This window comes from Protopterus annectens, chromosome 7.part1, assembly GCF_019279795.1.
Source record: "Protopterus annectens isolate FY-2018-M chromosome 7.part1, PAN1.0, whole genome shotgun sequence".
Taxonomy (NCBI): Eukaryota; Metazoa; Chordata; order Ceratodontiformes; family Protopteridae; genus Protopterus; species Protopterus annectens.
This window is the reverse complement of record NC_056740.1, coordinates 359,025,012-359,047,282: the sequence shown is the minus strand read 5'-3', so window position 1 is coordinate 359,047,282 and position 22,271 is coordinate 359,025,012. Positions and strand designations below refer to the sequence as shown.

Below are 22,271 nucleotides of genomic sequence, written 5' to 3'. Positions count from 1 at the left end.
TTTAGTGATGGTTTTACCCAGTTTATTATCTGAAAAGGACACAAACAATTGATCTGTTTTCCGAATTTGTTGAGTCCTATCTAGATAGAAGCGCAATTGCCTGTGAGCATCCAATGTATGGAAGGTGTATTCCGCTTTGTTTGAAAATTTTGGAAAGAAAACTGGTAGCTCTAAAGATTGTTGGAGACAGAGATTAGAGCAGACTTTTGTCACAAAAGATGGATTAGGTCTAAGTGATACTCTATCCTTGTGAAAATCAAGTACGGTGGTTTGATAGATAGGGCTTGAAGTTCTGAAACTCTTCTTGCAGAGGTAATTGCAATTAAGAAGGCAGTTTTCCAAGACAGATATTTCAACTCACATGTAGCAGCCGGTTCAAAGGGGGAAGATGTTAAGACACGAAGTACCAAATCAAGATCCCACGGAGGCGCAGGATGAAAAACTGGGGGTCTTAAAAGCACAGCACCTTTCATGAAAGTTTTACATAATCTGCTGCTCATCAACGGTGGGTCTATGGAATCGTGAAATTTGAAGATAGCTGCTAGTTGGACTTTAATAGTAGAGACTGAAGATCCTTGATTAAACAAGGATGTTAAAAATTTCAAGACCTCTGGTATCGGGGCAGTAATAGGGTCTAAGCCTCTGAGTTGAGCCCAGATAGCAAACCTCTTCCACTTACTGTGATACAATTTCTTAGTGGTGGGTTTGTGGGCTGAAGATAAAATGTGAATAACTTCCGGGTCCAAGGTGTGATTTCTGACTATAGTCGGAAGTGGAGGAGCCAAGCTGTTAATTTCAAAGTGTGAAGGGACTGGTGCTGTTGTCCCGACTGATGAACCAGAAGGTCCGAATTAGATCCAAGAACCAAGGACCGTCCAGGGTATATTTCTGTAGGTAGGGGAACCATACCTGACGAGGCCAGTACGGAGCAATTAGAATCATTGTGGACCCCAATTGGGAAGCTTTCTGGATGACTTTGGGGAGGAGTGGAATCGGAGGAAAGCATAAAGCAGTCCTGTTGGCCAAGGTTGGACTAGAGCATCCGTAGCTGTCTCCCTGACGCTGGGTCAAGGAAAAGAACCTTTGCACTTCGTGTTTCGTGGTGTTGCAAACAGGTCGCAGCACGGAATCCCCATCTTTGAAAATCTGAGCTGCTACTGTTTCGCTCAGAGACCACTCGTGAGGAGAGAGAATAGTCCTGCTCAGTCTGTCTGCCAATACATTGGATTTGCCTGGAATGTGGGTCGCTACCAGGAAGCGCTTGGTAGCCACTGCCCATTCCCACACCCTCATGGCCTCTCTGCAAAGGGGGTAAGATCTGGTCCCTCCTTGTTTGTTTAGATACCAGACCACCGACATGTTGTCTGTGTGGATGGCGATAATGCCTTGAGGGAGAAACTTGTGGAGGGCTTGTAAGGACAGAAGTACAGCCCTCATTTCCAACACATTGATATGGAGAAATGTTTCGTTTGGAAGCCAAGAACCCTGAACTGACCTGCCCAGACAATGCCCCCCCCACCCTGTCTGGGAGGCATCCGTAGTCAAGGTGGCCACCGGAGGGGGTATAACAAAGGGTCTGCCCTGATCCAGATTGGATGGCAGAAGCCACCAGCGGAGGTCCCGTTTGCACGTTTCTGTAATCAGTATGTGATGATTGAGGGGGAGATCTTGAAAAGACCATTGTGTCGATAATAGCCACTGGAGAATCCTCATGTGCAACCTTGCCAGAGGAACTAGGAGAACCATGGCAGACATTGAACCTAAAAGTTGCAGGACCATCCTGGCTGGGGCTTTGGATCTTAGAAGCAGGGCTCGGACTTGATCTTGTAATGTTTGTATCCTTTCGGTAGGAAGGAAGATTCGCATTAATTTTGAGTCTATCTCTGCTCCTATGAATCTTATGCGCTGAGAAGGCAGCAAGACAGACTTTGACCAGTTGAATGTAATTCCCAGGAAGCACCCAGGAGATGGTGGCTTGTAGGTTCTCTAGTAGTAGATGCCTGGTGGTGGCAGTCAGGAGCCAGTCGTCCAGATAGGGAAACACTTGGAATCCGAGACTCCTCAGGTGAGCAGTCACTACTGCCAAACACTTGGTGAACACCCTGGGGCTGTGGTGAGACCAAAGGGCAGTGCACAAAATTGGAAATGACTGTCTCCCAGGCTGAAGCGCAGATACCTCCTGGACGCCTGATGTATCGGTATGTGATAATAGGCGTCCTTGAGATCTATGGAGCACATCCAAACATCTTTCTCCAACAATGGGAGAATGGATTGTAAAGTGACCATTCGAATTTGGACTTCATGACGAACTGGTTTAGTTTGCTGAGATCCAAAATGGGTCTCAGGTCCCCTGTCTTTTGGCACTAAAAGAACCTTGAGTAATTTCGGATCCGATCTGGTCTGTGGGGACCGGTTGGATGACTCCTTTTCTAGCAGCTTTGAAGCTTCTACGGCTGCAATTTCCCTTTGACTGGGTGGTGGGTCCGGGATTTTTGGACGGTGGGGGTGGGTGTGTGAAGGGAATGGTGTAACCTCCGGCAATAATCCGAAGCACCCATCCGTCCTGAGTAATAGACTCCCAGGCTTTTAGGTGCTTGGCAACGGCACCCGACTGGCTCGAGCAGCACAGCCGGGCAATCCCTCATGGAGTGTGGGAGGCTGAAGAGCCACGAAAGGACTCGCGGTCTCCAGTGTTGCGGGGGCCTCTGCCGCCTCTGGGACGGCGTCTCCCAGAAAAATTTCCCGTCCTCTGCCTCTGGAAGGGAATCTTCCTGCTGTTGAGGAAAGAATTTCTGTGATTTGCGGAACCACATCTTCCCCCCTCTTTTAGCCTTGGGATAAGGCCGAAAGGGAGTGGAAAATCGTGCTCCTACGGCAGATAAAGTCTTTCCCTCCTGCTCACAGCGGGTAAGAGTGTCTTTACCTTGGGTCCAAACAAAGAGGACCCATCAAAGGGAGCGTCGGCAAAGGAAGACTTGAAGGCCTCCGCGAAATGACACAAACGGAGCCAGGCTTGTCTTCATAGAGCCACGCCTGTGCCTGCCGCTCTGCCCGCCCCTTCGGCCGCATATGAAATGAGCCTCATGGACGAGTTAGAAATCGAGGTAAGGATAGCCAACTGAGAGCTAACCGACTGGGCTAGCTGCTCAGGTAGGTTACCTGAGAGGGAGTCTGAGAGCTCCTTGACCAGATCCCTCTGTAGTCTGGTGAAATGTGCCAAATAATTCAGGGACCTCAGAGTAAAGGCCGCTGAAGTCAGGGTGCGCTTCCGCCGGTCCATGCTCCTAGACTCCTTATTAGGAGGATGGACGGACGTTGAAGCCTCTGCCACGTCCTGCTGGGTAGCAGATGCCACCACCATGGCATCTACAGCCACGCCTTTCGTTAAGAAACTCCTTCTCGGGTGGGGCAGACAAAAATTTGTTAGGGCAAGAAGGCACTGGTTCCACAGTATCTGGATGTTCCCACGCCCTCCGACAAACCAAATCCAGGAGCTCGTCGAAGGGTGGAGACACCCAGGAGGCGGAGGGCTGAGCCCCGAAGGCCTTGAGGAACACCGACTCATCAGCGGAGGGGGGTTTGGAATTCCAGCCGCCTCGTTGTTTGAGGATCTCTAGAATGTCTGCAAATGAGACATCATCCGAGGACGACTTTGGGGACCCCTCCGCATCATCAAGATCAGTGTCCGATGTAAGAGACTCATCGGGGGAGTCCACGTGCTTCCTCTTGCACGATCTCTTCCTTGGGGGCTCCTCCGAAGACAACTCCGAAAGACCCTCAGGAGGAGGGGAACTCCCAGTGGGGGTAACCTCAGGCCCCGGGGCTCCACTGCCTAGAGACAGGGGAACTGCCAAAGACCCAGTCTCCATGCCCAGGGAAGGTGCCGGTAAAGCCGTAGAGATGGCCAAAGAAGATTTGGCCAAGGCACTCCTCATAGCTCTGAAGGCCGGACCCCCAGTATCCTGGGAGGGTCCAGTCTCCGGGGCCATGATAGCAGACGGAAGTCCCGCGGCCGAAGCACCGAGAGGGAGGCTCGGAACCGACTGCATTGGTCCCGAAACGTCACCCCCGGGCCCGGCCGAAGAAGTCCGTGTGCTAAACTCGGACCCGAAGGCCGGGGTTGGAGTAAGGGTCGGAGCCGACCCTAGGATCTCCACTGGCTCCATCAGCACCTGCTCCGACGGAGCCGAAGCGGTCGGAGGAGGAATGGCAATGGAATGGGCTATCGGCTCCGAAGCCAATTGGGTCGGAGCCGAAACAAATTTCTGAAAGACTGGGGACTGGAAGATTCTTTGGAGTACCCTGTCTATGTCCGAATCTGACATCCTTGATGACCTGGAAGAGACCGAACGGGTCCGAGTAGGCCTCTCCAATGGCTCCAAGGGACTAGGGGACCGGCTCCGAATCGACTCGATAATTATCGGTGCCGAAGGAGTGTCCAAACCAATTTCCATCGGTGCCGAAGAGGGCTTCGGCGCCGAGGAGGAAGTGTCTGAGAGGACAACCTTCATCGGCTCCAAGATCAGTGGAGCCGATGAAGATGACCCGCCTCTCGAGGCCCCAGCCGTCGGCTCCGAACCCAGAGGAGTCGAGGCTGGAGGCATCGAGGCAGACCGTTCCGCCCTCGGCTCCGAAGTCCGTGGAGCCGAAGGAGAAGCCTGCCTATGTCTTTTGGCGGTCGGATCCGACGGGCTGGTCGGAGCCGACGCCCTTTTCTTCTTTGCAGGAGAAGGAGAGGAAGCTAATGCCTCTTCAAATGAGGGTTTAATAAGGCCTTTTAAAATAAGTTTATTTTTCCTCTCTTGGAGGACCCTCGAGGAAAACGCGTGGCACACGCTACAGGACTCCTGCAAATGTTTGGCGCCCAAACAGTACACACAGAGAGAATGGTCATCTGTTATTGACATCTTGAAACTGCACTTAGTGCACTTCTTAAAACCTGAAGGCCTAGGAGCCTGTGACATTATGGCAACCAAACTAGTGAACAGCAAAACACAATAACTATCACAGAAAAAATTCTTCTTCTTTTTTTTTAAAACAAGACTGACACAATAGAAAACAACTAAAGGTATCCAAGAACCCTAAAATAAGACGGGACTTGAATGACAACTGACTGACAGGGGAAGGCCCTTCAGCTCAAAGGGGACCTCTAGTCAGAAAATACGCAATTACCACACAAAACTTTAACAAAAATATCCACTCATACACAAAAACACAAGATAGCCGTTAAAACAGCTTTTTGTTGAAAAATTAGGAAATTCCTGACAGGAAAGTAAGTGAAGAAAACACTACTTAGCTCAGCCAGCTCGAGACCACGTCTTTGCTTGTTAGCGGCAAACGAGATCTGGGGGACTGGTAGTGGTGCATCCTGGGATATAGTAAGCTCAGCCAATAAGAGACTTCGTTCTTTGGCATAAGCGTGCCGAGTCGGAGCCAAGGATCGGCTCCGAACCCATCAATCAGAATGTAGGCGAGATAGGATCACATAACATCATGTCTACTTTACAGACACAAGGTGCAGGGTTTGATTCTTACATGGGGTAATTGGCTAGGCTTAAAATGTCCCACAAGGGCAGTTAGCCTAGTATTAATCTATGATCTACGATCCTATGAACCACACTGCAAAATTCTACCACACAAGGTTATGAACTTTTGCTTCTGTAAACCGGGAAAGAGACAAAAGTGGTAAAAGTAGAACTTTAAACACCAAAAACCACACTGGAAACTGTACAAACCAGCAGCACACCAAGGGTGGAGAAAACCAAGTCCTTTAATGCTGTTGGATAGTAGAGAAAGGTGTTGGCGTAACCATGGAGATAGGCGTGCAGGGCAAGGGTGGGCGTTACAATGGAGAATAATCTCTGTGGTTATGCCCACCCTTGCCCTGCACGCCTTTCTCTACTATCCAACAGCACATTTCCCTTAAAGAAATGGGACAGAGTTGTGAAGTATATTGTTCTGGTTAGACTTGTTTACCTTTTTTTGGTATACATTAATTTCTGGCATTGACAACTACATTTTCTGGAATGCTAGGCAGATTTAGGCATTAAAGGACTTAGTTTTCTCCACCCTTAGTCTGCTGCTGGTTTGTACAGTTTCCGGTGTGGTTTTCGGTGTTTTCTTCGATGTTCAATGTACAATCTCCATGGTTACACCCACTTTTGCCCTGCACGCCTTTCTCTACTATCCAACAGTGCATTTCCCTTAAAGAAATGGGACTGAGTTGTGAAGCATATTGTTCTGGTTAGACTTGTTTACCTTTTTTTGGTGTACATTAATTTCTGACATTGACAACTACATTTTCTGGACTGCTAGGCAGTTTTAGGCATTAAAGGACTTGGTTTTCTCCACCCTTGGTCTGCTGCTGGTTTGTACAGTCTCTGGTGTGTTTTTTGGTGTTCAAACTTTTGCTTCTGAAAAAGTGAGCTGTAAGATGTGTCCTCCTCCTTTAAATTATTGGTACTAGTAGTATGTTGGTCACATAGTGGGCTTTCTGTGTATTAAGCAGCTTCAAAAATCACATGTGCTGAGGGGGGTTCAGGAAACTGGGTGAAGGGATAAATCAAATCTAGAAATGGAGACATACCCCCAAAATAGGTACAGTATATATAGGGGTAAATCAGGCCTGAAAATAAGTATGTTCCTCCAAAACAGGGACAGTGGAGAAGTGATTTAGCAATAAAAGAACACTACATTTTAAAACAATTGTTTTGCTAAGGAACAAGACCTCCATACTTCGTTGCTTTTACTCCATGGTCAATGCATCTCAGAGAAAGGGTAATTTCTGAGAGGCAGTGTAAAAAAGAAATGCATATGTGCAACAACCTGTCACATGTAAGTATATCAACTAATAGTAGAAAATACAAGAAAAGAATTGAGTAGTTAAGTGTCAACAACTAAATTATAATAACTTCTGATCTGAGCTACTGAGTAGATGCCCTGCAGAGGGTATCTTTAGACAGGATACTTAACAGCATCTCAGTCCAGTAGGTCTTAAATCTCTACACAACTATCTGCCCTCAGAAGAAAGACTGTTGTTTATAGACCTTAACTGACATCCATTGATATGGCTTTACTGGATTCAGATGTGAACAAAATGAAAAATGTTGGGGTTTATTACTTTTTAAGGGCATTCACACTTATCAGTGACACTGGAAAAGCAAAGCCAGGCAGGGAATGCTCCTGCAAACATTGCTGCTACTAAAATGTTGCACAGGATTACATTACAGTGTGGTTGCAGAATGCACTTAAAAGAAACCCGTTAACTGAAAAGCTCTCAGACCTGGAGTTGTGGCAGGTACCAACTGCTTGTTTGAAAGTGCAATCCAATGACACAGAGTACATGCAGCCATTCTGCTAAAGTGACTGGTTAACAGCTGTCTGGGATTAATGGGACTACCTTGAGATTAAGTGCAAGTTCCTAGTTCTTAAAACATCTATAATGTTGTTACTGGAAGACCATCTTAAATATTTTCTGCCAGGAAAGCCTACTCGGTACAGAAACTGAAAACTGTAATGTATTCTCATTAATGAATTTTCACACTGAAGTATCATACATTTGCTGAAGTGAAGACAAAATAGTAAAGAAGTTATGAAGAATGAAAGAAGCCCTTATAAAACAACATCTACATTTGCTATACATTCTGCCTTTGTACATTACAGTTCTGAAGAGTAAGTTTAACTCTACTTTTTGCTCATGATTAGCAGTACTTTAAAATTTTATCATTTACATTTAAGTAACAGTCATGAAGAAGAAAAAAAGTCAAGTATGTTTTTATACAGCATGTTCAACTTAGGCTAAAGCAGCTTAGTGAAAATTCTTTAAAAGCAAGCATGGTGAAACATTGTCACTGCAGTGGCGTAATCGCCTGCTGTTTACAATGCCAGAAAAAAATCAATCTGATACAATAAAGTGAGCCTAGATGGGAAAACACAAACGTCGTCTTCCTTCATCTGCTCCCGTTAGGGGTCGACACAGCGGATCAACTGTTTCCATTTCTTCCTGTCCTCTGCATCTTGCTCTGTCACACCAACCACCTACATGTCCTCTCTCACCACATCCAAAAACCTTATCTTAGGCCTTCCTCTTTTCCTGTTACCTGACAGCTTCATCCTTAGCATCTTTTTCCCAATATACTCTGCATCCCTCCTCAGCACATGTCCAAACCAATGTAATCTTGCCTCTCTGGCTTTGTCTCCAAATCTTCCAACCTGGGCTGACCCTCTAATATACTTATTCCTAACCCTGTCCATCCTCGTCACACCCAGTGCAAATCTTAACATCTTCAACTCTGCCATGTCAAGCTCTGACTCTTGCCTTTTTGTCAATGCCACCATCTCCAACTCATATAACATAGCTGGTCTCACTACCCTCTTGTAGGCCTTCTCTTTCACTCTTACTGGTACCTGTTGGTCAGAAATCACTCCTGACACTCTTCTCCACCCACTCCATCCTGCCTGTACTCTCTTCTTCACCTCTCTTCCACACTCACCATTACTCTGAACTGTTGATCCCAAGTATTTAAACTCATCCACCTTCGCCACCTTTACTCCCTGCATCCTCACTATTCCTCTATCCTCCCTCTCATTCACACACATATATTCTGTCTTAGTCCTGCTGACCTTCATTCCTCTACTCTCTAGAGCATATCTCCACCTCTCCATGGTCTTCTCCACCTGTTCCCTACTCTCACTACAGATCACAACATCATCTGCAAGCATCATAGACCACGGGGACTCCTATCTGATCTCGTCTGTCAACCTGTCCATGGGAAAACACAAATGTAACACACAGATGTGATTTATTTGGTCAGTAAACACTTTTTACACAGTCTGTTGGTTGCAACTAAAGATAAAACAAGCAATTCAGTGAAGGATTTTTCACACCCATGGTAAAGCTCCATTCCATATTGGGGGGGGGGGGCTATTCTCCTACACTCCTTTAAATAATACACATGACCACTGAATTTGCCAATATCTTGGTAAACTGACAACTTGAGTGACATGCCCAAATGGCCATCAGTCTCAACTGACCAGATTTTGCTGAACCAATCCCTTGCTAGACTGTGCCAATAGTGGAATAAGCATTTCAAACGAATTAGGTTCTTCAGGAAAGAAATACTGCTAAGCTTGCAAAAGCATGAGCAGTAACAAAGACACCACATAAAGTGTGTGTGTGTGCATGTGCGCCTGGGAGATACCATCACATTACTATTTCAGTCTCCAAGAACTACTTACAGCAAAATCTAACAAACGATGGCAGCAGTCAAAACTGTCTCAGGAACACGCACAACAACAAAAAATGCTGCCTCATTGATTATAGCACAGAAATGTTGAGCCATACCTCTCAACCTCTTAGTAAAAGAGATCTGGACAAACAGGGGAACAAAGGATTAAAAATAGGGTCAAATTTTAAATATTGCTCTTATAAACTTAGAAGGTTGCTCGAATAACAGGATTTGTGCTCACATGCATTTTTTTTTGAAGAATATGAAGTCTCAAACTCAAATGCATCTCATTACTTAGTGAATTCAATCCTCAGTGATTTGTCAGAAAGCCACAGATTTTATGAGGAACAGACCAAAGATAGGAGGGAAAAATCTGGACAGTTAAGACATATGATACTGACATTTGCTGCACTCACCATAACTCTATGTCAGTAAGGTAGGATGGTTTTAAATGGAAATGTGACAACAGTGTGATTCTCCTGGGACAAATGGGTAAAAACTTCATGTGTAAAATTACAAAAAAAAAATACATAGGGCAATGTTTTACACTACTACTACTTGTATGTGCAAGGCTCATCAAAACTAAGGTGAGTCTCAAGGAACCACTGAAATAACTTCTGTCTAAGCTCAAAGTCACATCATATGATATGGCAATACATATGCCTTATTTGTTCATATTTTCACAGAATGTCCAGATTTTGCCTCAAATTTTGGTCCATTCTTCACAAAATTTGTGGTTTTCTGACAAATTATTGAGGATTTAAGCCACTAAATAATAACGAACATTTGAGTTTTAGACTTCAGAACTTACAGAAAATACATGCTTCATGCAAAACTTGTTACTCCGGTAACTTTCTAAATGTGTAAGAGCAAAATTTAAAATCTGCCCCTGATTTTGGGCTTTTGCCCTGATTTCTTGTAGTAAAAGGTTGAAAAGTATATGGCAATATCATTGCATCAATACAAATCAAAAGTCATCTACAATCAACAGAAGAATATTTTTCTAAGAAAAGTCTGAAACAAAAAGAAATCATTGCCATTACCTTTTCCATCAATTCCAGGACCCAGTACTTTGACTCTGCTGGTGTCTACTGCAGGAAGAACCTGTACACGAGCAGGAAATTGTGGTACTGTCTGGTCACCATACTTGAGCACGAGTGTATACATACCAGCCTGTAGTGGGACATAAGTAATTGCATATGTCCCATCTTTGTTATCCTGAACATGGACTTCAGCCTTGGAACCAGAATCAGACACTGCATCCATGTTCAGCTTTCCAGGCCCAGCCTTTGAACAGTCAACATTGAGAAGTCCAGCTTCACCCACTTTTCCGCGTTCTAGGCCTGGTCCAGAAGCAACAACCTTACTGGGGTCAAAGGGCAAACTGACATCTGCTCTGAAAGGGGAGCCAGGTATGTGGATTTCTTCAAAAAGAATGTTGATTAAATAGTCTCCAGGTTCAGTTGGAAGATAAGAAACAGAGCAGGTGCCATCTCCATTGTCTAAACATTCTATTTTGGCTTCACAAGGTCCTTCAACAGTTAGGCCTAAGCCGCCAGTTCCAGCACCTTTAGTGTCAATAGTGAAATCTGCTGGTTTTCCTACAAGTCCTCCCTTAAGGCCTGGCCCATAAGCTTTCACCTGAAAGAAAAAAATATTTTTACAATAATGCCTAGAATTAGCAAGAAATAATGCAAAGAATTAACACACAACAAACAAGAACATTTGTCTGCAGTCAAAACTTCTGACAAATCTCTGCGGTGAACCACCAGCTAAATTATTCTGTAATTCATTCTGTGACTACTTGCTTAAAACCAGTGTAGGGTTACTTTGGCAGCAAAGCCTATTCCTGCACTCACAATGCAAGGCACAGAAACCCATCCTGACTAAGGTACCAACCTGTTATGGTGCATATGTTTATGGACAACTTCGAAGACTATCGATTCACCTATGCCACATCTTTGAAATGTGAGAGGAAATAAGTGCACATAGTAAAAGCCTATACAGGCACAAACAAGATGCTCACAGTCCACAGGGAAGGCACCCCAGCCATGAACCAAATGGACAACAAAGGGTTGTGAGGCAGTAACACTAAAGTACAGTTGTGTACACTTACCATAAATGTAGATGTTCGAGTGTATTCAATGTTGCAGTCATTACAATTGGGTTATCCCTGCCAGGGTAGCCCTTGGCTGGCCCGAATACCAGAGACTTAGTATTTCTGTCTTGGTTGCTGTCGCTTGAGGACTGACATCAGGTCGTCAATGGTATAAAGTAAGGCAGTCAACACCATTACATCAGTTTTTTTTGCCCTAACCTGTCAGGGGCTCCCAAAGTAGGAGGCCAGGTTCTAGGGGAAGAACCCCATCAGTGGAAAATAAATAGCAATATGTCCCTTCTAAGGAAAGGAGAACAACAAGGAAGAATGGTAACAAAAAAAGAAAGAGAAAAAAGGGGGATGGAAGGAGGGAAACCAGGACTGCAACAGTGAATACACTTGAACATCTACATTTATGGTAAGTGTACACAACTGTACTCTGTTCTTCAAGTTTCACTGTTGCAGTCATCACATTTGGGTAGATTCCCAAAGCTGAGGAAATGGGTGGAGGCAGTCAAGGAAGCTAGGGGCTGGCTAGGATGCCCTGCACGACTGCAGGGGCAAACCCTGTCCTGGATTTGGAGAAGAGAGATAGGTGGTAATGCTTGGTAAAAGTGTGAACAGATATCCAGGTGGCAGCCTCCAGGATTGTCCCTGGTGGGGACTCCTCTGTGGAAAGCTGCAGAGGTGGAAGCTGCTCTGGTGGAGTGTGTCCTGACCCCCTTGGTGAGAGTCTTACCATGCCGTTTGCAGCAGAAATGGATGCAGTGTGCTATCCATTTGGAAATGGCTTGCTTGGAGATGGCTTTGCCTTCTGCCTCTGTAGCAAAGCTAACCAGCAACTGATCAGACATTCTGAAGGATTTAGTTCTGTCCAGATATTATCTGAGCTGTCTGTGTACATCTAGAGAGTGAAGAATCCTTCCCCCTTGTTCTGGGGATTAGGAAAGAAGGTGGGTAAATGAATGGATTGGTTCAGAGCCAAACTGGACACCACCTTGGGCATAAAGGATGGGTTAGTTCTAAGGGATAGCCGGTCTGCATGGAAGATGATGAAGGGTTCCACAGTCATGAGTGCTTGCAGCTCAGAGACTCTCCTGGCTGAAGTGATGGCCAGAAGGAAGGCTGTCTTCCAGGAGAGAAATTTTAGAAGAAGCTGCTTCGAAAGGAGGCAGGGTGAGCTTTTCCAAGACAAAGTTAAGGTCCCAAGCTGGTGTTGGTGCCCTTCTGGGGGGGCTTCAAGTTGCTAGCCCCTCTGAGGAACTGTTTGATCAAAGGGTGTGAGAAAATGGGCTACTTAATGGGAAAATGAGCAGAAATAGCACAGGCATGAATTTTTATACAAGAGAAAGAGAGACCACTGTGTAGTAGATCAGCTAAGCAATCCAGGATGAGAGGGATGGAGGGCTGTGTTGTATTGACCCCTTTAGCCTGAATCCAGGTGCAGAACCTTTGCCATGTATTTGTATAAGACTTTCTGGTGCTAGGGCGTCTGGCCTCACAGATAACATCCAGAATCTGTTTACTGAGGATGGCAGATTGGTTCAGGGTTACGGAATAAGCCAAGCTGCCAAACTGAGTGTCTGCAATTGGGGATGCATGAATTCCCCTTCCCTCTGGTCAGGATGTTTGGAATCTGAGAAAGATGTTATGGAGGCAGCAGGGACAGGCTGCGCAGCAAGGGGTACAAGTGCTGTCGGGGCCAGTCTGGAGCTATAAGAATGGTCCTTGGTTTTTCCTCCCTTATTTTGAGCAGCACCCTGGGGATGAGAGGCAGGGGAGGAAAGGCATAGAGCTAGAGGCTGATCCAGGGGAAAGACAGGGCATCCACTTTCCAAGCCATGCAGTGATGCTCTCTGATGCAGAATTTGCTAAGCTGATGGTTGGTGTGGGAGGCAAAGAGGTCTACCTCCAGGGTTCCCCATTTCTGAGTTATTAGGATGAAGGTACTTCTGTTGAGCTGCCACTTGTGTGGGTCCAGAAGGTTTCTGCTTAACTGGTCTGCCAGGGAGTTGAGAGAGCCTGGTAGGTATTGTGCTAACAGGTGTAGTTGCATGGAAGAGGCTGTGAGCCAAAGGGTCATGGCCAGCCTGCATAGAGTGTAGGAGCGAGTCCCTCCCTGCTTGTTGATATACCACATCACAGTGGTGTTGTCTGTTTTGATCAGGAGAACCCCTGAAGACAGAAGGGGTTTGAAAGCTATCAAGGCGTGCTGCACAGCCATAACCTCTTTTTGATTGATGTGCAGGGGGATTTGTTGTGGGCTCCATTTGCCCTGTATGCAGCTGCCGCCCAGGTGTGCACCCCAAGCATAAGTCTGATGCATCTGTGGTGAGGGTCTGGGTGACAGGGTGTGGGGAGAAGGGCAGGCCCTTGTTGTGGGAGCATGCTGTTGCCCACCAAAGAAATTCCTTTCTGAGGCAAAGAATTATAGGTAGAAGAATTTCCAGGTCTTGATAGTGTTGACACCAAAGGCTCTTTAAGTACCACTAAAGTTTCCTCATATGCAGTCTGGCATATGCAATGAGGAGTATGGAAGATGCCATGACCCCCAGAGCTTGCAGGATTTTCCTTGCAGAAAGCTGGGGCCTGGTGGGCAGTTGAGAGAAGCAGGCTGACAGGAAAATTTGTTTCTCTGGTGTAAGGTATGCCATCTGGGATGCTGTGTCCAGACCTGCTCCCAGGAGGATTAGCCTTTGGGTGGGCACCTGTTTTTATTTCTTTTCGTTGACTGTGTACCCTAGGGAGGTTAGTACGCTCTTTACAAAGGCCAGGTGCTTCAGTAGCTTTTCATGGCTGTCTGCCTGAATAAGGCAGTCATCTAAGTAGGAGTAAATTTGAATATTTCTTTGTCTGCTAAAGGCAATGGCAGGAGCCAGGCATTTTGTGAAAACTCTGAGAGCAGTAGATAAGCCAAAGGGAAGCGCAGAGAACTGAAAGTGTTGAGATCCTACCCTGAAGCAGAGATATTTTCTGCATGATTCCCTGATAGGCATGTGGAGGTAGGCCTCTTTTAGATCCAGGGTGGCTAGCCAGGTGTCCTTGGAGAGCATGGGTAGCAGCTGCTAGAGGGTTAGCATTTTGAATTTTGGGATCACCAGGCAGGTGTTTAGAATGGATAAATTGAGGATGGGGCGCCAGGTGCCCTCTTTTCTGGGCACAAGAAAAAGTCTGGAGTAGAAGCCTTGGCCTATCTGTTCTGCAGGAACGTGCTCTACTGCCCCTCAAAGAGAGCAGGGAATGGATTTGCTTTTGAGCCTCTGCCCACTGATTTGGTGGTAGATCTGGGAACCCTTTTGGGGTTGGAAGGGTGTAGAAGAAGACTTTGTATCCCTGAGACACAATGTTCAGAACACATTGGTCCTTGGTAATGGTGGCCCAGGTGCTTGAGTGAAAGGAGAGTTGTCCTCCTAGGGGTAAGTGACGGTGGGCAGAGGGGAGGTCAGGAAGAGGTGAGTCATTGTGCATTCTTACCATAAGGGGTTGACTTAGAACTCCCTGGTTTTGAAGTGGAGGTAGTCCACTGTTTAGATCTCTGCATTCCCTGGGGTTGCTGTCGAGGGGGGGGGGGGCTGCTTCCACTGGGCCTAGGCTGGGCCTGTTTACTCGGAGCAGGAAAGGACCAGTGCTTGGAGGGAAAATGCCTGCTGAACTTAGGGGGCTGGACCTGTAAGAAATCTGTTTGCATAGATTTTGCTTTTTCTTCCATCTTTTTTAAGACCTCTTCTATCTTAGTGCCAAATAGGTTCTCTTTGTGCAAGGGGCATCCAACAATTTCATTTGACATGGTCTGGCAGGGGTTGTTCCATAAGCCATGCATGTCTTCTAATGACAGATCCAGTGACTGCTGCCCTGCAAGAAGCTTCTAGGGCGTCAAAACCACAGTGCAAAGTGTGTTTAGTTACTTGACTTGCAGAATGCACTAAGTCTTGTAAATCTTTAGATTCTGCACAAGCGGGAAATGAAGACTTTTTTTTGTTTAAGGAGTTCCAAGGTATGTTGCTGATATTTAAACATATGGAACTGACAATTTAGTTCCCTGATAGTAAGAGTAGCTGAGGTGTATACTTTTTTACTCCATCTGTCCAATGCTCGGGAATCCCTGTCTGAGGGGGTGGGATTCTTAGCAGAAGTTGCTTTAATCCCTTTAGGCCCTTGAGAAATGACCTCAGGGTCAGCTGTTGTATTTTTAAAAAGATATTTGTGTGAGTCAGGGACTCGTTTTCTGGGAGCAGGAGGAAGGGCATCAGGAGTCAAGCTGGATTCAAGGAAAACATCATCCACCACATCCAGGACTGGGGAGATGGCCAAGGGTCTGTGTTGCGGACGATCTAGGCATTCCCTGAGTCTCTTTTTAGACTGAGGGTAGTCCTGAAGCTCCCATTGGAAATGCTCCCTTAAAGTATGTAGGATTTCCCCAAAGGAAAAATCCTCTGGGGGAGAGGCTGAAGGAATGGATTCCTCTTCTGCGTCAGAATCCTCATAAGTGGAGAGGGGGTGCACGTCTTCACAGTCAGATGCATCATATTCATCTGACTCTTGTTCAAACAAAACTACTGGGGACAGATCTCTTTTCCTTTTTGAGGGGGTAGCTTGGCTTCCCCTGATCAGCATGATAAAGTCTCCTTCCATTTTAAGCATTTGAGACTGAGGCAAGGTAGCAGGCGCCTGAGAGTGGGTAGTCAGTTTTTTGGGTGTGGTTCGAACCCTGGGCCTAAGGAACTCGGTTGTTTTAGAAAGAACAGTAGTTGCGAAAGAAGAATTCTGTTTGTATTGAGATTCGATGGTCCGAAGGACTTCCTCTGAAGCCGGTGCCTGCTCAGCGGCTCTGGACCCATCCAAGGTAGAGACGACCGCAGGATCCTTAGATGAAGAAGAGTTTTGCGGTATACCAGACTCCAAAAAGGTCTTGGTAGCAGCTTGCAAATCAACTGAAGCAGGCATCAGTGGCTGTGAAAATGCCTCACTGAATACCAGAGGACTGACGACTAGCTTAACCGAAGTGTCATCAGTAGGTTTGGACCTGTGTGGTCTGTCTCTGTCTTTATCTTTACATTTTTTGGAAGATCTGCTGTCGGATGGCTTACCGAAGCCATATCGGAATTCGAGGACTGTAAACGAAAATATCTGGCTACAATAAGGGCCTGACGATGGATAGTTCTGGCATTAAACAAAGCACAAAAGCGACAACAGGGGACGTCGTGGTCTGGGCCTAGACAAGTTATGTAGTAAGAGTGGAAGTCTCGGTGTGGTACTTGTTTTCCACAGACGAGACAATTATTAACTTTTTCTGACATCGTTTAGTGCAAGAAAAAAGGATCCCCAATGGGGTACTTAGCTTTAGAAGACTTCAAGTTCGGAAACAAAAACTCAGGTAGCAGCCGACCGGCACTCATGCGAACTGCTTATGCTTCGGACTTCACGGCAAAAAAGACTGATGTAATGGCGTCGGCTTGCCTTAGTTTAGACCACTGACGACCTGACATCTGTCCTCAAGCGAGAGCAACAGACACAGAAATACTAAGTCTCTGGTATTCAGGCCGGCCGAGGGCTACTGTGGCAGGGATAACCCAAATCTGATGACTGGAACAGTGAAACACGAAGAACATCTGCTGTGCCAGTGTGTGACACACAACTAAAACAACACTAGTTTTTATCAGTTTTGGAAAAAAATCTAAAACAACCCCCCCCTTATATTTAAAAGTTGCTTAACCAATATGCCCATCTTAAGAAAAGAATGCAAGACAAAATAACATACTTAATCTTTCCAGCAGCAAAGTTACCTTTCTATACAGCTCCTACAGGTGAATACCATAGTACCATGATTGTATCTTGCTCTAAAACAATGACTAACATCGGCCATAAACAGAGCTAAACCTGATGAAAGCAATCCAAAATAACTATGATGGTGTTATTGTGCTGTTGTCAGCTATAGGGTTTGAGGTGCGAGTCTAGTCTTCAGATGCAGTCTAGGTATAGTTTACATGTACTCTCTTTGTCCAAGTGGGCTTTCTCCAGACGATGTAATAGTTATGTTGGAATTCTGTAATGTATTCCTAGGTTTTTACTGTGGAACCTTTTCTTCAGGACTCTTATAAAGTGACCTTTGGCTTACTCAGTTATACTGAATTAACAAAATGAAACACAATCAAAACAAATTAATAAATAAAATGTTCACAGCTCATACTATCTACATACAAACTAATTCCTCAAGTAATGGTTACTATGTACAAGGTACAAAGGCATATTTCAGAAGTATCTGCAATATCAGATACCTTCACTGAAGATTAACAGCTTGCCCTTTCTGAACACTGATTTGCATGGTTTGCTAATAAGGTGCCAATGCCTGCTGTTCAAAAGACCCCCCTTTAACAACACATCTTAAGAAGGATGTGTACATCTACTCAGAATGCAACAGACAGTGGCAGAGGTATAAATTACCTCAGATGGGCCAAATTAGATAAGAAAAACAAGCATGGAACCAAGAACTGTCCAGAAAGGATTCCATTTATGGTATGCAAACAAAGTTTTATTAAAATATAAATACTCATAATATTTCTGGTACCACAGTATTACAACACACAACCTAGTTTGTGGGAGCATGTGTGTGTGGGCATATATATAAGCGCTCGGGTGTGCATGCCTGCTTGAGGTTTTTCTGGATGGATTGGATTACAATAATGATTTTAAAAAGGGGTTATAGCCAAGAAGCAAACAAAATGAGTAATTTCAACTGTTTTGTGAAGTAGGCTAGTTAGATCAGAACACAAAGTTAAACAAAAATGTCTTCTTTACAGTAATTAAATGTAACATACAATGTAATTCCTAGCACTTCTTTTCTCACAAAACCTTGTACCAGCTCAGAGGCATTGAGGCTTCGTCCCTGTTTATGCCTCAGACAATCCAAGCTGGATTAGTGCACAGGTACTAGAGAAGTCAGATGGGTAGGGATGTTAGAGACTGAGCACTGCTGAGTCTCCCATTTTAGGGTGGAGGGATGGATGTTGATGGAGCCCTGCGGCAGGAAGGTCCAGGAATGCAGAAAGTACAATAGTTTGCAGTATACTTATTGTAACAACTGATTTTATTAGACCTTCTAGGAGACGATACTATAACACTGAGTCATAACACCTGGGTTATGACCACATGGCTGTTGTCGATTTCTGGCCAGAAAATGCATGAGCACTGACTAGCTTCTCCTCTGCAGGCACCAACAAAGCTCTTGCATTGGACTGCCACAATTATGAGTACGGCTCTTTTGTGTATCCCACAGTGGTGCACATTCCCTTTGGGTTTAGAGACAGAAATTCCTCCACAGGGAAGGCTGAATATTGCAGACAATCAACCCTTTTGAAAATATGGCAAAATAAACCATACAATTTTGCTTCCAAAGTAAAAAGTACCATGTGCAGCTCTAAAGTAATATGTCCATATAAAATCATTTGCACTACAACAAATCGAAAAATAATACTGTCATCATTTAAAAGCACTCTATAGCCCCAAACACAAAGTAAATAACAGCAGCTGTAAAATAAAACTAAATGTAGTACTGTAGAAACACAAAAAAACAATAGCTGAAAATAAAAACAATAACTATATTAATCATGGTCATCAAAATACCAAACATGAAATGTGAATCTGCAGTATGCATAGGACAAGATGTGATGACAGCGAAACACGAAGAACATCCAGGTAGGTCGTAATAATAATAATAACAATAATAATAATAATAATAATAATAATAAAATCCCTTCCAACTAATGGTCAACAGATGAGACCTCTCTCGACACCCTTAAAACCTGTGCTGGCCCCAGCCCATATCAGAGCAATTCTATAGGTAATAGGAGAGGCTGTCAGAACCAGCAATGGAAAAAGGACACTGAGGTATGAGTGCTGTAGGATGAAGCAAGAGAGGGGACAAAAAATTATGTATTAATGTTTCTTTAAGAGGTATCACTATAGAGTTAGACAGGTGTAGAATGCATGTAACAGGTATAAATTTGGTAATAACATATCCTCAATGTCAATGTTGGAAAAGTTAAGACAGTAACATACAGAGGAAAACACTGAACACAAACTCTGGATGAACAGAAATACTCCCTGAATGTTATAAATACAGTTAGCAGTAGTAGTTTGTCATGATGAACAGTAACTGTTCAACAGAAATCATGCTATTTGTACATACTGCCAGAGCAGATGTATGCTTTGTCCATATATCCTACATAACAATGGTGGCTGCTGTGTTATTTTTGACAAATATGAAGAGCAGTGCGAGGGTTGAAAAGCCACAAATGAACCCCTGTTGAACACTAAAGAGTGCACTGCTGACAGAAGATACAAGCTTTACATGCAGGAAACAGGAACTGATGTGAGTGCAAAAACAGCTGCATATTAGAAATGAGTGGAGCAGGTTTAGCAGGAATATTTACCAAACATAACAAACAACAACCAACCAGGCAAAGATAAGATTCAGAGCAAACTTTAATAAAACAAATAGCTAAGTGTTTTCGACTACTTTTTTATATAAGGCATCATCAGAACCATAAATTACATGAAATAACAGCCAGTTAAAAACCTTTTTCATAGTACACCCCCCCCCCGCATTCAACCAGTAACAAGTAATGCATAATAAACCAATAAAATCTTTGTACTGACAAAATCCGCTAATCAACTGATAATACTTAACACATCAAGAAAATCATTATTTTGACAAAATCAACCAATAAAGGAGGTGACATGGCACTAATGGAAGTAACAGACTATGTTGGTCGGATGACATATTTACTAAGTTATGAAACCACTTATCAGGTAGTCTCTATTAATGAAATCAACACAGCTTACTAAAGGATCAATATGCTATTAGAAGAATTGGTTTTGTTTAATCATATTTCCATTGACTTATACAATTTTCTTGACGTTCAGGCACCAGTGATAGGTAAGATTTTTGGGATTCTAAAAATTCATGCCAACATAGAGGACCCACCATTACTTCTGATAGGGGCTGTACAGTGGTCCATTACTGAACCTTTTGCTAAATGTATCGATCGGAAGTTAAAATTGCTGTTCAATGACTACCCACATATCCCCCAAGACTTGTGGCATCTGCTCAACAAGTTGAGGCACATTAAATGTTTGGACAATTTTTTCCTAGTAACTCTGGACTAAAAAATATGTACATGGTTATACCACATGAACTGGGACTAGTATGGTTCAGGGAAGTTATTTCTTTGTTTAAACTTTTGTCTGGTAAAGCTGTTGCTGACCTCATCTTTGAATTTGTGGAACTAGTGTTAAAAAATAATTATATGTTTTTTGATGGTGAATATCTAAAACAAATACAGGGTGTTGCCATGGGGGCCGTTTGTGCCTCCATTTGCTAACACTGTTCTCTTGTGGTGGGAGAAAGAAATGGTGTTCAGACTCTGGCATTTTCAACATTGTGTATGCTATTTTTGTTTTTTTTTGGATGATACTCTGATAGTTTGGTCAGGTGCCGAGTCTCTCATCTATTGAAGGAAGGATTTTCTTACAATATTGAGGATAACAAAACCTATTACCTGGACACTGGGATCATCAAAAGGCAGGATGACAGATTTGATACTGATATTTACAGGAAGTCTACATTCTGTAGTACATTTTTACACTACAAAACCAACCATCTACTTCATCAGGAAAAATGGTGCAATTAAAAGTCAATTTATCAGGTTACCCAGGTAAGAATCAGATGATAATGTTTGTAAAAATGAATTTTACAAGTTGAAAGGTATGTTTTTACAAAGAGGATACCCTGAGGTTTTAAGTGACACTTTGTACACTGAGGTTATTAGTGAGAGAGGTCAGAGACTTGCCCCTATCATTATCAAGGGAATATATGTACAAACCAATTAAGAGCTGGAAAATAGTGCCATTAACCAATCAGGAGACAAATGTATGGAAAGATGGGACAATATGGTTTTACATTATTTCTTAGATGCACTGAACATTTGTAATATTTTGCATAACAATTGGGCAATTTTACAATGTAATGAGGATACAAAATCAGTATCTAATCTTGGTTCTGGTCCTATGTTTACATACAAGAACTAATTTCAAGAGACTATTAGAAAGGCCAACACAAATTTCTAACTGGGGTCATGCAAAACCTCAAAATTTAGATGCTGTAATCAGTGTTTTTATACTGACAATGATTCAGATAAGGAATTTTTTGAGAAAATACAAAAATGGATCACACAGGGTACATTTGATTGGCTTTCTGATAAAACTGTCTATATTGCTAGATGCTGCACCTGTTTGGCGTTTTATATTGGAAAGACTGTTACTGCTTTGAACAAACATATTTATCAACACCTGTACAGCATATTGAGGGGAGATAACAAGAGTGCACTAGCTAGGCACTCTATGGTTTCTACTAACTTTAAGAAATTTTAAGTTTCCAGTTCTTGAAAGGAAATTCCCGATTCCGTATGATGGCAATTGGAAAAACAGGTTATTACACAAGGAAATGCTGTGACAATTCCATTTTAAGTTTCAGTTTTTCCAGGTTTAAATGAAGCAATTTCGATCACAAGTGAATTGAAGTTCAGGGCATCTGAATTATAAATATAATTTAAGTACACAAATGGAGTTTGAAATACAGAACATTGTCCACAATCCTATTGGTTGATTTTGTGTATACAACAATTTTATTGGTGTTATACCTTGTAACTTGCACAATGTTATTAACACCAGCAAATATTGTAATTATCTCTGTAATTGCTTTTGTTGTGTTTGTACCTTTATGTGGAGCTATTTGTAGCTCAGAAAGACTACTCCTGGTCAACAAATGTAAAATAAATAAATAAAATTTGTTACTGGCATGTTTCACCAATACAAGGATTTTAGTGGTTCATTATGCACACAGTTTTATTGGTTGCAACAGGCTATTACATAAAGAAATGTTATGGCTA

At 43.7% G+C, this 22,271-nt stretch overlaps 1 protein-coding gene across 3 annotated transcripts in view; it reads right to left on the bottom strand.

Moving 5' to 3' along the window:
* Positions 1-22,271, bottom strand: part of FLNB (filamin B) — a 4,683,119-nt gene that overhangs the window by 1,319,625 nt on the left and 3,341,223 nt on the right. For all 3 annotated transcript variants that reach the window (XM_044078790.1, XM_044078788.1, XM_044078789.1), the window contains exon 22: positions 10,271-10,868. In XM_044078790.1, coding sequence (XP_043934725.1) covers positions 10,271-10,868 — 598 coding nt within the window. The remainder of the gene's footprint in view (positions 1-10,270; positions 10,869-22,271) is intronic.